This window comes from Trachypithecus francoisi, unplaced genomic scaffold (genome assembly GCF_009764315.1).
Source record: "Trachypithecus francoisi isolate TF-2019V2 unplaced genomic scaffold, Tfra_2.0 Contig01579, whole genome shotgun sequence".
Taxonomy (NCBI): domain Eukaryota; kingdom Metazoa; phylum Chordata; class Mammalia; order Primates; family Cercopithecidae; genus Trachypithecus; species Trachypithecus francoisi.
Window position 1 is genome coordinate 12,907,766 of NW_022681442.1, and position 16,713 is coordinate 12,924,478.

At 40.8% G+C, this 16,713-nt stretch overlaps 1 protein-coding gene across 1 annotated transcript; it reads left to right on the forward strand.

The window, feature by feature from the left end:
- Nucleotides 1–14,040: 14,040 nt before the first annotated feature.
- On the forward strand, nucleotides 14,041–14,594 carry LOC117066029 (60S ribosomal protein L21). Its single transcript, XM_033181538.1, has one exon. It carries the CDS (start codon nucleotides 14,073–14,075, stop codon nucleotides 14,553–14,555), a length of 483 nt encoding a protein of 160 aa, XP_033037429.1. The 5' UTR covers nucleotides 14,041–14,072; the 3' UTR covers nucleotides 14,556–14,594.
- Nucleotides 14,595–16,713: the final 2,119 nt, after the last annotated feature.

Consider the following 16,713-nt stretch of genomic DNA (forward strand, 5'->3'; position numbering starts at 1 on the left):
TAGTATGACTTCAATAATCAAAACAGTGTAGCATGGGTGCATGAAGAGAGATACAGACATATAGGGCAGAATAGAAAATCTAGTAATAAACCAAATCATATATAGAAATTAAGAATGAAAAAAAGGCTGCATTTCAGCTCAGTGGGGGAAATGATGGATTTTTTTAATAAGTTGGGATAAGTTATCCGTATGAAAAAGAGAACGCTGGGTCCATTCCTTATGCTGAACACAAGCATAAACTCCAAATAAACCAGATATTTAAATATAAGAAAGTGAAACCATGCAAGGGTTGGAAGAAAATCTGGGTAAACTATTCTATAATCTAGGATTAGGAAAAAAATTTACTAACTATAATACAAAATCTTAATGTAATAAGAAAAAGATTGATAAATGTCAAAGTGGAACTTTTTCTTTTGCAGTTTATATAATACAGAATTAGTATTCCTTACTGTGCAGCCATAAAAAGGAATGAGACCATCTCCTTTGCAGAGACATGGATGGAGCTGGAAGCTGTTCTCCTTAGTAAACTAACACAAGAACAGAAAACCAGACACTTCATGTTCTCACTTATAAGTGGGAGCTGAATGATAAAAACACATGAACACATGGATGACTGGGGTTGGTGGGGAGGAACACACACACTGGGGCCCATCAGGGGTGGGGGAGGGTGCGAAGGGAGAGCATCAGGAATAATAGCGAATGGATACTAGGCTTTATACCTAGGTGATGGGATGATCTGTGCGGCAAACCACCATGGCACACGTGTACCTATGTAACAAACCTGCACATCCTGCACATGTACCCCTGAACTTAAAAGTTAAAGATTAAAAATAAAAATGAAAACATTCCTACTAGCAAAAAATAATAAAATAATAAAATAAAAATATAATGCATTTAAAGTAAAGAAAGAAAAGAAAAAATATCCAATGCTGAACCAAACCCTAAGAAGAAGCTTCTACACTAGCACACCCAGAGATGCTCAGAAAAGAAGGAATTAGTGTTCCTAACATAGAAACACCACCTAAAAACAGAGAAGAGAAAGACCAACATAAATAGAATAGAAAAATGGGCAAGAGATGTAAACAGAGAATTAACAGGGAAAAACTTCAAACAAGCATATAAAAGAAGCTTAACTGCACTCATAAGAGAAATACAAATTAAAACTTCACAGAAATAGCCCTCTCCCAGTAATGGCTGATTTGTAAGGTACTACTGGATTGAACCCTCTGTGGATAACAATAATAAAATGTGGACAGTATTACCCAAAGCAGCTACTGGATGGTTCTGGAGTGTAAAGAGAAGCAGGCAGACTCTATTGTGGAGTTCATGCTTAGAGTAGGGGAGTTATATTGATTTAAGTTTCCTGTTTTTTTTTTTTTGTAGCCTGGAGGCATGTGGAGTGCTGTGTACACATGGAGTAGTGGGGGTGTTTGTGGAAAAACTGTAGTCTTTCTGGTCTGGAGAACAAGAGCACTGAGCAAGGTGTCTAGCCATTGGAGAGACAGGAGGGGAATCTTGCAGGAAAGAGCTAAAAGGGGTGTCCTCAAGCTCTGTCTTTCTGCAGCTCTGACTGACCCCTGAAACTTGCAAGCACAGAGGCCACTCAAAGCTTCCCAGCTGAAGACAAAAAAATCTGAGCTGAGTTTGGAGTTGCGGCCCAAGAAACAAAGTTAAAGTTTGCATCCAACCAAGTCATTTAACTGCTGAAACAAAAGAAACCTTACTCATTGGTCAAGTGTAAAGGAATCCAGACTCTCCACAATCACAGTAATGGCTAAGATACAAAGACTTAAAAGGTCTACAGTATGATCCAAAATCACCTGACATACAATGAACCAGGAAAATGGGGGAAAATGGGGACTCATCCCCAAGAGAAAAGGTAATCAAGTGAGATCAACCTAAGATGATCCATGGTGTTGGAATTAGTAGACAAAAATGTTAATGTAGCTATTATAAATATATCAATGACATAAAAGTATATATGCCCTCAATGAATAAAATATAGGGAATCTCAGCAAAGAAATAGAAATGATTAAAAACTCTAGAACTGAAAAGAATACAATATGTCAAATAAAAACGTACTGTACAGATTTAACAGCAAAAACAAAAGAATCAGTAAACTTGAAAATAGATCAATAAAAATTGTACAGGCCAAAAAAAGAAAGAAAAAGATTTTTTAAAAAGAACAGAATTTCAGAGACTTGTTAGATAATATCTAACAGAATGACACATGTGTATTAGGAGTTCAAGAAGAAAAGAGAATAGGGCAAAATATATACTTGGAAAAATGATCCAAAATTTCCTAAACTTGATGAAAGACATAGATTTGCAGATTCAATTTGCTTAATGGTACTTATCCCTAAGCTGGATAAGTACAAATGAGGCCATGTCTATGCACACATTATAGTCAAACTGTTGAAAGCCAATGAGCTAATCTAGAAAGCAGAAAATGAGAAAAATTATGTATAGAGTAAAAGCGATTCAATTACAGCAAGCTTCTCATCATACATGATGGAGGCAAGAAGATTTTCAAAGAAATGAATTTTTTAAAAAGTCAAACCAGAATTCTATATCCAATAAAAATGTATTTCTGGAGTAGAGGTGAAATAATGACATTTTCATATATAAGAAAACTAACTTACTTCATCACTAGCAGACTTCAATTACAGTAAATGCTACCTCAGATCTTCAGAAAGGTGTAAAAAGCATTGGAAATGATAAATATCTCAGTAAATATTAAAACCTATGCTTTTTTCTCCCCCCTAGGCTTTTATTTCTTTATAATACATATGATTGTTGAAAACAAAAATTATAACACTGTCTATAACATGTAGATTATATATACATGTGTATGGTTATATTTACACACACATTTGTATATTATACATTAGTTATAGCATAAAAGACAGGGGAAGTTAACTGGACAACAAGTTTTCTACAATTTAATGTGAAGTGGAATAACATTAACTATAAATAGGCTATAAAAAGTTAAGAATCTATGTTGTAATCTCTAGAGTAATCATCAGTAAAACAATATGAAACAATATGCCTAAAAAAGCCAATAAAAATGTAAATGGAATTCTATAAAATCTTCAAATAATATTTCTTAACAATCACAGAAAGAAGAAACAGAGGATCTAAAACAGCATTTACAGAATAAATAATATAATGATAGCACAAACTTAATCATATTAATAATCACATTACATATTAATGGAATAAACACTCCAATTAAAAAAGTTTGTCGGAATGAATTCAAAAGTAAGATTCAACTATATAATGTCTACAAATATGCACTTTAAATACGACACAGATAATTTGAGAGTAAATACATGGAAAAGATATAGCATGCAGACAGTAAACAAGGCCAAAGTGAATCTATTGATTGATACCAGATGAAATAGATTTCCACACTAAAGGAGAATTACCAGTGGTAAATGACATTTCGTAGTAAAAGCGGGTCAACTCACTGGAAGATACAACAATAGCAGAGTAGTAAATATCTACTCTGTAAATATAACAGACGTTTAAAATGCATGAGGCAAAAAGGATAGAATTAGAGAGACAAATAGACAATTCCACAATCATAGCTGAAGATTTTAACACCCCTTTAACAGCAATTGATAGAACAATAGTAAAAGAAATCAGCAAAAGCAAAGGAAATATGAACAACACTATCAATCTTTCTGACATTATTGATATTTACAGAATGCTATATCCAACCAAATAACTTACCATATGATTCAGCAATCTACTTCTAGGTATTTACTTAAGAGAAATGAAATCACAGGTTCTAACAAAGACTCGAATGTTTATAGTGGCATTATACCACTATATGTTGGTATATATATAAAGACTCGAATGTTTATTAACCATTTGGTGGTAAAAATATGAAAGTTGCATGTATAAAGTTATTAATTGCAGCCATATTTATAATATTAAAAAACCAGGAAGTATCCATCAGTAGGACTGGTCAAATGAACTGTGAAACATTCAAATAGTGGAGTACTATGTATGCATAAAAGGGAAATGAAAATATTTCTACATACACATATATTATACATATATTTAAAGAACAATGGAGAATAAATTGAAAACTTAGAATAAATCAACAATACCACAGGGTTCTTTGGAGAAATAGTTGATTCCAAGTCTGTGCCAGGAAATAAAGAGACAAACCTGAAGCTTTTTGTTATGCTAGATAGGAAGGACATGTCAAAGCTTACTGAAGGTGTGCTCAAAAAATTCGGGAGCCTTTTGTCTGACCAAAGATGAGGCAATTTAAGTTTTACTTTAAGAATAATAACTACATTGGTTCAAAATGTAACATATATGTTTAAATCTACAAGTAGCTCATAATATAAGAAACCACCACTTGTCACCTTTGGAGGGTGCTAGGTAATTTAATTATGTTCTTTTATTTAATGATGCAGCATTAAATCACCTAGCACCACCTTGGGAGGGTGCTAGGTAATTTAATGCTGCATCATTAAATAAAAGAAGATAACCAAACATTTTTCTTCTACCTTTCTTATCCTATAGGATTCTATACTTCGGGTAACCAAATAGTTGACAAAATAAATCTTTTCTTTATAATTCCTCTTTATTCATTATTTTATTATAAATAGTAAAGAATAATACAATTAGAATACCATCATTTTGTAACTTCTGATGACAAAATGGATATAGGCAAGCTCATTAGCTGCTATTAGCATAACGGAAAGAGAGAGCTAGACATTCTGTATCTCCTGATAGAACACACTCCCACCTACATTTGATTATACTATCTAATGATTAATTTACAGAATACACAGACGACAGAAGGACATGTTAAATGACATGAAGGGGATGTAATCAGACAAATACAGACTGGAAAACTCTATAGGATCAATGACTTGGTTTCTTCAACAAATAACTTGCAAGAATATAAAAATGGAAAGAGTGGGAAACTATAGATTAAAAAGAAACATAGAAGAAATATCAATCAATTGCAATGTTATTTTGATTTAGATTCAAGCAAATAAACTGTTAAAAAATAGGATTTATGAGACAATGGGGGAAATGGGAATACTGATTGGAAACTTAATAAAATTAAGGAATTATTAATATTTTAGGTGTATGATGGTATCATTTAATATTTTTTATAATTTTAGGATTAGGGCATGATGATATAATTTTTAAAAAGATCTGTGTCTTTTAGAAGTACATAAACATTTACAGTTTCATTGTTATGCTAAGATTTACTTCAAAATAAGTCTGGGTAGAAGGGGAAGAAGGGAGGGTAGACATGGCCCTGGTTTATTGCTCACAAATTGAATCCGAGTTATGGGTACACAGGGTGCATGCTACTCCTTTTTCCCTTTTTTGTTTGTTTGAACTTTTCCATAATAAAAAGGAGTGTGTATGCGCTCTTACTTACACGTGTGTGTGTTTAAATAGAGCGAGTGGGCTGGGCATGGTGGCTCACGCCTGTAATCCCGGCACTTTGGGGGACCGAGGCGAGTGGATTACCTGAGCTCAGGACTTTAAGACAAGCCTGGGCAACATGGTGAAACTCCATCTCTACTAAAAATACAAAAAATTAGCTGGGAGTGGTGGTGCATGCCTGTAATCCCAGCTATTTGTGGGGCTGGGCCACGAGAATGACTTGAGCCCAAGAGGCGGAGGTTGCAGTGAGCACCATTACATCATTGCACTCCAGTCTGGGCAACAGACCGTGACTCTGCTTCAAAACAAACAAACAAACAAGTGAAAAAATAGAGTGAGTGACGTCAAGTTGCAGTCAGGAAAGACCAGGTACCAAGACTTTGAAGCACAGAAAAGTTTCACGCATTTGAAGCCATGAAGGAAGTCGAGAGGAACCACAGCTTGGTGAGCTTGGTGAGGATATGTCACAAGATACTAAATGGGGCTGAAGTAGGAGACAGAGGCCAGATCACGTGGGCCTTGTGCCTGGAGAATGGAGTCTGGATTTTATTTTAAGAGCCATATGATTACACTGGAGAGTTTTTTTTTTTTTTTTTTTTTTTTTTTTTGAGACGGAGTCTTGGTCTGTTGCTCAGGCTGGAGTACAGTGGCACAATCTTGGCTCACTGCAACTTCTGCCTCCCAGGTTCAAGTGATTCTCCTGCCTCAGCCTCCTGAGTAGCTGGGACTACAGGCATGCGCCACCACACCCAGCTAATTTTTGTATTTTCAGTAGGGACGGGGTTTCACCATATTGGCAGGCTGGTCTCAAACTCCTGAATTTGTGATCCACCCACCTCGGCCTCCCAGAAGTTTTGGGATTACAGGTGTGAGCCACCACACCCAGCCACAATGGTGGGTTTTAAGGATGGTATCAACATGATCTGGCTTATGTGTACATGTATATATAATCTTAAAATTTTTTTTTTTTAATTTTACTTTAAGTTCTGGGATACATGTGCAGGAACATGCAGGTTTGTTACATAGGTATACATGTGCCATGGTGGTTTGCTGCACCCATCAACCCATCATCTAAATTTTTAGCCCCACATGCATTAGGTATTTGTCCTAATGCTCTCCCTCCCCTTGCCCCCCACCCCACAACAGGCCCCCTTGTGTGTTGTTCCCCTCCCTGTGTCCATGTGTTCTCATTGTTCAACTCCTGCTCATGAGTGAGAACATGCAATGTTTGGTTTTCTGTTCCTGTGTTAGTATGCTGAGAATGATGGCTTCCAGCTTCATCCATGTCCCTGCAAAGGACATGAACTCATTCTTTTTTATGACTGCATACATTTTATGTAATAATAATATTGTCTATATTCCTTGAGCACCACTAGGCACCAGCTGCCATGCCAGGTGCTGTGTATTCATTGCGCCTGGTCTTCATATCATCTTCAACCCCGAAGAGGGTATCAGTACCCTCATTTTACAGAGGGGGATGCTGAGACCTAGAGAAACTAGGCCACTTGCCTGAGGTTACCCAGCCACTGAGTTGGGGGTAGATGGGAATTGTACTCAGGACTGTCAGGTCCAGAGCCCAGGTTTTTCCCAACAAGAATGGGATCGGTGAACGAAAAGAGTGTCTTGACTGTTCCCTATATAGGCAGCTCACTTACCTAAAAATTTGAGTCAATTAAAAAAAGAAAGTCCAGGAGGAGAGGCAGTGACACTAAATACCAGGCTGATTCTGTTCTTTTAGAGCTATTCTGTTGCCTGACACTCCTCCTTGAGAGAAATCATTGCCAATTTCTGAGCCAAGTACCTGTGCCGTTCAGCTTGCTTTGATTCATATCTACCTGAGAGAAGGATTAGCAAAATTTTCTATTAAGCAATAGGATACTTTATCAGAGGGATATGGGACTGAGGTTAAGAAATAGTAATATATAAAAATACTATAATTGCAGCCACCACTCTAACCACCATCCCACCACCATCATCACCATAATCACCACCACCACACCACCACCCCTATAATATGCTAAGAGCTCTGCAGACTGAAGAATGCCTTGCGTTTGTTAGCTTACATGTGTTGTGTACTTTCCATCACTTGATCTTTACCAGACACCTTCATACAATTTGACAACGCCCAGGGAGCTTGGAGAGATGGCCCGGTAGGAGAGCTGGGTGACGGTGATTTCTGTCTGCAATGCATGTTTGTCCCGTTTCCCATCTTCTGGTTTCTTTGGGAGATACCCAGTAGATCAGAAGAGGAATGACTGTGTGGGTATCCCCAGTGTGAGAAGAAGAGGCCCCCCTGCATACCAGCAGGGCAGGAAAGAACAGCTAACCAGGGCAGAGAGACTACAGCTGCCTTCGCACCATATGCATCTCAGTAGGGGCCAGGAGCTTAAAGAATGGACACTTTTGCTCCTCCTGGGCACTGTGTATCTGGGTGACCATTAGCAAGACTCTGATGTTTCCTCTTTGGTCTGCCATTTGATTTAGGACATGGCAATGTGGCTCCATAAAGATGCCAACACACAAACCCACTGAAATGCTCATGATGATGGCAAAGGATATTGAATGGGTCTCTATAGCTTCTCAACATAGTTCAGGACTGGACATAACAGACCTGGTGCAGCCAGGCTTCCAGAAGGATCCCATGCAAAGAAGGTTTTATCTGAACATTAGTAGAAAATGAGTGCCAGGTGCCTCATTGCTGAAAGACCCAAGATGTCCCAACCACCAGCCATCCCTGCCCTCATGCCTCTGAATATTACACTGGGGAATGTCTCAGACTCCACAGGGAGCCTTTGCACTCCTTATTTGGAAGGCCGTCTTTCTTTGGGGAAAACTTGTAGAAAGGAGATTTTTGTTTTTCCTCACACCATCTGCTGGTGTGCGTGGATAGAGGATTGTCTTTATTTGGTGTCATGTATGTATGGATGTGTAAACACAGCTGACATATGAATCAAGGCTGTGTAAGACTCTGCTGTGAATGCCTAGGGGACAGGTACATTTCCAGAAGGGAAAAAGGAAAATACATGTCTATTACTACAGTTTTACGCATCTAATATCACGGGCAAATATAGACACCTGGAGACTATCAAACCAAAATTAAAAACTCATTGAAAGGAAAGGACAGTATTTGCACAGATTGCCCATAAATCTGCAACAATGGACTCTCTTTGGGCATAACATCAAATGTTTGCTTTCTTTGTGGTGTCTCATTAGGAAGGAAATTTATTGCCTAACTCCTGAACTATGTCAATTTGGAAAAAATATTGTGTGAATATTTCCAGGAACCACACGCTTGGTTTTATATTAGCTTTATGCCACTGAACAGGAAAAAGCTTGGTCTTCCCAATGATGAAATGACACTAATCATGAAATTAAAGGAGATAGCATGTACGCAGTTGGAAGAAACAGCAGTTTCCCATAAATGGATCATAGCCCTGGTTCCCTTTGATAAGTTAGGGTGACATCGCTCCCTCCAGCCCAGGGGAAGTGGCCAGCGCACAAGCCACTTCCCCTGCCTCCCTGCCCTAGCACCTTCTTCCCCTATCTAAAAGGGGAGGCTTCAGAGGAACCAGATTCTCATAGTGGGGTGTGCTCCCCAGCTGTGCTTGATTGCCTGCTGCAGTGAGAATAGTTTGCAAAGGCCCAGGAAGGAAGAGAAAAACGTTAAACAAAAATCAATGAATTGCACATGGTGACTGTTAAAAATAATAACTAGGCGGGAGATGAAGGGCTGAGCTTACGCATGTGAACTTGTCTCTGCGAGGGCCCTGGCATCCAGTCGGGGTGGGAATGGCTTCTTCCTGTTCCTGTTGCCCCACTCAGACCACGGCCTATGGCAAGCACTTCACACAGTCACTGAAAGGGGAAGAGGAGAGGAGCAAGGAGACTTGTGGGTTGACCTAGCTCTGATCCCCACCTTCTCTGTGGGACTCTTCAAACAGGAGGCTGCCTAGAGCATGGGGTGGAAACTCCCGTCAAAGCAAGAAGGAATATTGAAATTGCTGCAAACATGTTTGAAAACCAGGGGAACATGGAAGGGGGGCTTCTGTAACACTGAAACCAAGTCTCTACTCACAGTTGGAAATGAGACTGGCTGAGTGTTTTTTATGGCCCAATGTATGGCTCGCCTTCCCAGTTTTATTGTGTTAAAGACACTGCTATGCAAGCTTCACTGCTATTTCTTGGTAAGAACAGTTGTGAATTTTTTCTCTGGAGATTTTAAAAAGAATGGAGATAGAAAAGGAAATAATTAGTTCTAAAATAAAAAAAAAAAGTGAGATGTAAAGCTGCAAATTCACTTACTTTTTGGTAAAGAAAAAAAAAAAAAAAAAAGGAGGTGGCGGGAGAGAGAGAGAGCGCAAGTGAGAGAGCCCAATACTCATTGAGACTAGAGTGGAGACCACTCTCCTCAAATGAGGAGACTAGAGAGTGGGAGAGGAATGACTGAACACAGAACCTCATTTTCCTTCCTGGCTCTCCGATTTACGATTTGAGTCTTTAATTAAGGTATCCTTGGATGAATGCCCTTTTCCCCCACGAAAATCATTTGCCTCTGTTAATATACCATTAATACTGATTTTCATTTGTTCAACTAATATTTGAGTATCTACTTGGCTAAAGACCCAGAGAGGCATGAAAAAAGGAGTCACTCACAAATAACTAGTATTTGAATAAAGAGCTGTATGAAACCATTTTGCAACTATAATATGAAACTATACATATGTTTTTTTGTGTGTGTTTATGTGTGTGTTTATGAACGTGCTTTTAAATTTTTTAACAACATGTACTAGTTTTTTTTTTTTAATGCAGCAGAGCCCCAAAAGGCTCAAAATATGACTGCCCAGATAACCCTGAAGACTTTTCCAAGAAATAAAAGTTACATATGAAATGATTGGAAAGTACTGAAAGGTATGCTTTTAAATACCTTAAATACACATCCTGAAACCCAAATTTGGAGTTGTGGCAAAAACTCAAAAGTTGTTTCAATTCTTTTTTTTTGAGACAGAGTCTCATTCTGTCACCCAGGCTGGAGTACAGTGGTGCAATCTCGGCTCAATGTAATCTCTGCCTCCTGGGTTCAAGCGATTCTCCTACCTCAGCTTCCTGAGTAGCTGGGATTACAAGGTGTGCACCACCACACCCAGCTAATTTTTGTACTTTTAGTAGAGATGGGGTTTCACCATGTTGGCCAGGCTCGTCTCGAACTCCTGACCTCAGGTGATCCACCCGCCTTGGCCTCCCAAAGTGCTGGGATTACAGGCGTGAGCCACCTTGCCCGGCCAGTTGTTTCAGTTTTTAAAACTACAGTGTATGCTCATTTCCCAGGGCTGCCATAACAAAGCACAAGCTAGGTGACTCAAGACAGTAGAAATTTACTCTCTCACTGTTCTGGAGGCTGGAAGTCAGAAATCAAGATGTTGATAGGGGCATGCATCCCTCGGCCTCTGTGGTTGCTGGAAATCCTTGGTGCTTCTTGGCTTGCAGTTGCATCACTCCAATCTCCGTCTCCGTCATTACATGGTGGTGTTATCCCCGTGTCTCTTCTTGTCAGGACACTATACAAGTCATATTGGAAGAACGGTCCCCTCTACTCCAGGATGACCTCATCTTAACTTACATGTTAATTACATCTGCAAAGACTCCATTTCCAAATAAGGTCACATCCACAGCTACCAGAGGTTAGGACTCCAATGTATTTTTTGATAAAGGACACAATTCAACTCATGACACCTAGTTAAGGCTCATTTTTCTCCCAAGGTTCATAGACGGCTGAAGCAAGACAATGCAAGGTATTTCCCTGTGATTATTTCCCCTACTTGTCCAGGTATGTAAAATAGTCAAATTTTGGGGGATCTTTAAAAGCACTCTCCTCAGTCATGGCCTTCCCATCTTCTGAAGGAAACCCAAGGAGAAAGAGCTTGGAAATGAAGACTGCAAACAGCGTTCTTTGCTACGTGGGGGCAGATGGCAGTGCCTCAATTGTGATCTTTCGTGCAAAGTCCTATTTGGTTCAATGCACTTGCACTTACTGCTACTTCCTGGATGAGGAAGCTCCTGTAGTTTTCATCAGGGAAAAAGTGTGCCACGGTATTGGTAGAGCATTTTCCCATGTGAATCTGGCTTGGAGAGAGCAGAAAGACTATTGGTTTGAACTGTGAAATATATCTTGAAACCATTCACTTCTCTCCATTTCACTGGCCCAAATCACCATCACCTAGCTTCTTCACGTAGCAGCCAGATAGATCTCTTCACAGCCTTGATCAAATCATGTCACTTTCTGGTTTAACTGCTCTGTGATTGTCCCTTCCTCCCTTGGCCTTTAGAATGAAATCCATAAGGCATGGGCTACATGCCTCGTTTCTGTGGGGGCACAGACATCTTGGAATTGAGTCAGTACTCTTGGCCTGGCTTGGATTATATGCCCGTTCCTAAGTCTGTCTCCATAGCCAGGGCGAACAACGCTCTCATCAGCCAGATTCCTAGAGTAGAGAAAGGGGTCACCCCACCTAGGCCATGTGCACTGACATGAGGGAGTGTTGGAACTTCGAGGATCATCAGTGAGTCATTACCAGAAGATAGGATGCCCAGCAGGCTATTAAGATAGGTGTCTGGCCAGGGTGGTGGCCAGCACTTTGGAAGGCCAAGGTGAGAGAATAGCTTGAGGTCAGGAGTTTGAGACCAGCCTGGGCAACATAGTGAGATCCTGGCTCTACAAAATAAAAATTACACGTGCATATTACATATTAACAAATTTTTACAAAACTTAGCTGGGCATGTTGGCATGTGCCTGTAGTCCTAGCTTCTTGGGAAGCTGAGGCAGGAGGGTTGTTTGAGCCCAGGAATTCAAGGGTCTAGTGAGCTATGATCACATCTCTGTACCCCAGCCTGGAAAACAGAGGAATACCCTGTCTCTAAAAACCCACTAACCAAACAAAAATAGGTGTTCACTCCCACTACAAAGGGCCATGATGCGTTACATCTGCGGCTGTAACATTCTCTGGCAGCAATCTGGTAGGACTGGAATGAATGTAGGAGCCACATGTTTATGGGGTGGTGGCCGGACATAAAAGTTGGAAATTTGAGGAAATTTTTATTTAGGAGTAAATCACAAGGAAGACTGGGAATAAGGAGGAGAAGAAAACGCCATTCAAGACCCAGGGAAGCAATGTAATCCCAATTTCCTGGAGATTCTGTGGGCAGAGTTCTAGAAAGGTCAGTCATCTCTTGCTGTTCATCCCTTGTAGGCCCACTCAGAGGAGGTGCCAGGGCTGTAGTGCAGAATCCAGGTGGGTAGGAACTTCCTGGCTTTCTTTACACTTGGCTCATTGTATTCATTATTTGCGTGGGGGTAAGAGAGGTTCAGACTATTTTTTGGGTGGGAGAAAGGACTTGGGCACTCAGGAGGGTGACTGCCAATCTGAGGACCTGAGGCGCATCGGTCTGACTGCCTCAGAGGGTGCTGCAGTGGCCAGCAGGGCCTCACTGCATGGAGGGACAGAGCTGCCATCCTGATTGACTAGGATGCTTCATTGATGCAGCAGCTTATTCAAAGCCCTGCATTTTCCTTCTGTGGCTCTGATTTTCAGCTCCAGATTTTTTCGTCATTATCAAAGTTTACACTCACAGGGTCAAAGGCTGAGTAAATATTTTGCTAGACAAGTTTGTTTCATATTGAAACTGAATATACCTCTGATAAGGCTTTTGAGTAAGCAATAAGACAGTGTACACAGAGAATCTTGTAAAAATTTAGCTGAGAAAGGGGGCTACTTGCTCCACTCCAAAGGGAGCCATAGTCCCATACACTCAGAAGTCAGACTTCAGGCAGCCCTGACACTAACCCCAGCCTGCTTCACAGTTCATCCACCATGTCTCCTCCTGAAATGAGATAATGCATGTAGCCCATGGAAAGAACTGCCTGGTGGCCACGCTCAGTACAGGATCAGGTCCAGAAAACACATTAGCTTGGCACCCACAAAGCATTAAAAACTCATCCAAATCTTTACCAAGGTCATTCCAAGCAAACTAGAGATATCTTGTCCAGTTTATAGGAAAATTCCCCAAATATCTCTCTCCATTCCTGTGAGCCTCTCTAAGCCTCAGTTTTCTAATCTGAAAAATCTGAACAATACTTTTGTCCACTTGGCAGGGTTTTAGGAAACACCGACTACAATAATACTTGTAAAGTGTTTAGCACAGTGCCCAGCTCATATTAAGCCTCCATCTATCCAGTCCTGTGGAAACACCCATATCCCACAAAGCTCCCTTGGGCCTCAGAATGAATCTTGCTAATATGGCAACATCCTACTCACTCATGTACACCAAACACCAGCCATTTCTCCATTGGTTTCCTTAGTTAAGGACATAGCCTCTTTCATCAACAAGTATGACTTACATCAGAGCCCAAAGGAAAGCTGTTTTTAGAAAACAAGTTATGGAGGGGCAGTCTCAGGGGAATCCTCTTATTGCCACTTTCCATTTGGAATACTTAGGACAATGCCTAAGATCCAAAGCCTTCAGTGGAAGGGGCAGCATGGTTGAGAAAAGTCAGAAATCCCCATGGGACATCCCCAGAAGTTTTCAGAACTACTATAAAAATCATATTAATAATTATGGCGGGAACCGCCATCTTCCAGTAATTCGCCAAAATGACGAACACAAAGGGAAAGAGGAGAGGCACCCGATATATGTTCTCTAGGCCTTTTAGAAAACATGGAGTTGTTCCTTTGGCCACGTATATGCGAATCTATAAGAAAGGTGATATTGTAGACATCAAGGGAATGGGTACTGTTCAAAAAGGAATGCCCCACAAGTGTTACCATGGCAAAACTGGGAGAGTCTACAACGTTACCCAGCATGCTGTTGGCATTGTTGTAAACAAACAAGTTAAGGGCAAGATTCTTGCCAAGAGAATTAATGTGCGTATTGAGCACATTAAGCACTCTAAGAGCCGAGATAGCTTCCTGAAACGCGTGAAGGAAAATGATCAGAAAAAGAAAGAAGCCAAAGAGAAAGGTACCTGGGTTCAGCTGAAGCGCCAGCCTGCTCCACCCAGAGAAGCACACTTTGTGAGGACCAATGGGAAGGAGCCTGAGCTGCTGGAACCTATTCCCTATGAATTCATGGCATAATAGGTGTTAAAAAAATAAAAAGTAAAAGACCTCTGGGCTGAAAAAAAAATAAAAGAAAAAATTATGGCTCACTCAACACCCATTTCAGCCCCTTTCTCCTTGCTCTCTTCTACTAGAAAGGCAGAGGAATGAAAAATTCACTGCCCTAGCTCTCAGCTAGGAATAGCCGTTTGACATGGTGTCTCTCTCTGTTTTCTGTTGCTATTACAACAGAATGCTACAGACTGGGTAATTTACAAAGAACAGAAGTTTATTTGCTAATGGTTCTATAGTCTGGAAAGTCCAAGAGCATGGCACCAACATCTGGCAAGGGTCATCCCATGGTGGAATGGTGGAAGGTAGAAGAAGCAAGCATGAGAGAGAGAGAGAGAGAGAGAGAGAGAGAGAGAGAGAGAGAGAGAAAGAAGAGAAGAGAAGAGAAGAGAGAGAAGAGAAGAGAAGAGAAGAGAAGAGAAGAGGGAGAAGGAGAAGGAGGAGGAGGAGGAGGAGGAGGAGGAGGAGGAGGAGAAAGAAGCACATACAAGAGTTTACTTTTCTCAAGCCTGTAATCCCAGCACTTTGGGAGGCCGAGACGGGCGGATCACGAGGTCAGGAGTTTGAGACCACCCTGGCTAACACGGTGAAACCCCGTCTCTACTAAAAAAAAAAAAAAAATACAAAAAGCTAGCCGGGCGAGGTGGCTGGCGCCTGTAGTCCCAGCTACTCAGGAGGCTGAGGCAGGAGAATGGCGTAAACCCGGGAGGCGGAGCTTGCAGTGAGCTGAGATCCGGCCACTGCACTCCAGCCCGGGCGACAGAGCAAGACCCTATCTCAAAAAAAAAAAAAAAAAAAAGGAGTTTACTTTTATAACAACTCCCTCTCGCTTTAACTTGCCTGCTCCCTTACTAAAGACATTAGTCTATTGATGAGGGCAGACCCCTCTTATTAAGCCCTACCTCCCAACATTGTTACATTAGGGATTAAGTTCCCAATGCATGAACTTTTGGGGGACACCTTCAAACCATAGCACATGGTCTGGCAATCAAATGGAAGTGGACTGCACTGAGGATTTCTGGGAAGTCTTTTATTTACACCTTCCTTTCCCTTTCCTTCTTCTTCCCTTCAGAAATACAGGCATTGTATTAGTCAGTTCTCACACTGCTATAACTAAATACCTTAGACTGGGTAATTTTAAAGAAAAAGAGGTTTAATTGGTTCATGGTTCTGCAGGCATGATAGGAAGCCTGATGCCGGCATCAGCTTGGCTTTGAGGGAGGCCTCAGGAAACTTACAATTGTGGTGGAAGGCAAAGTCAGGGGCAGCACTTCACATAGCCAGAGCAGGAGGAAGAGAGAGAGGAAGGAGGTGCTACACACTTTTAAAAAGCCAGATCTCATAAGAACCCACTCACTATCATGAGAACAGCACCAAGGGGAAAATCTATGCACATGATGTGATCACCTTCCACCAGAGCCCACCTTCAACTTTGGGGATTACAATTTCACATGAAATTTGGGTGGTGACACAGATCCACATCATATCAAGCATGATAACTGAAGGTACAATAGCCATTTTGGGGTCATGATGCGAAGTTCAGGAGAATCACAGAGACTTCAGTCCTGAAGTTCTGGAACCTGTTGAACCAAAACCAGCAGATGTCTACTAGACTTCTTGCTAAATAAGAAAAAAAAGAAAGAAATACAGTAGACCCTTGAACAACATGAGTTTGAACTGCATGGGTCCACTTATATATGGATTTCTTTTTCAACCAAATGTGGACAAAAAATACACAGTATTCTCAGGATGTAAAACCTGCTTATAAGAAAGACTGACTTTTTGTATATGTTGATTCTACAGGGCCAACTCTAGGAGCAACCTAGAGTTTGAGCTACCTCTTAAGAGGTTAATCCATGTATTAGTTAGGATATAGGCTAAGCTTCTGTAACAAAGGCACCCTAAAATTCAGTAGCTCAAACCAGATGATTCATTCTGTCTTTCATGTAACAGTTCAGAGGTGAGAGGTACAGAGCATACAGGCTGCTCTGCTCCATGATGTCACCCAGAGCCCCAGGGTTCCTTTGGTTGTGGGTCTACCATTTCCAGGAGTGTTGCTCTCCATGTCATGTTTGAGGGTGGGTGGCTCAAAAAGAGCCATGTTTGCACTCCAGCCCCTAGGAAG

Bases quoted from the DNA above. Each gene is read 5' to 3' on its own strand.
- LOC117066029 (XM_033181538.1), top strand. From the start codon at position 14,073: ATGACGAACACAAAGGGAAAGAGGAGAGGCACCCGATATATGTTCTCT.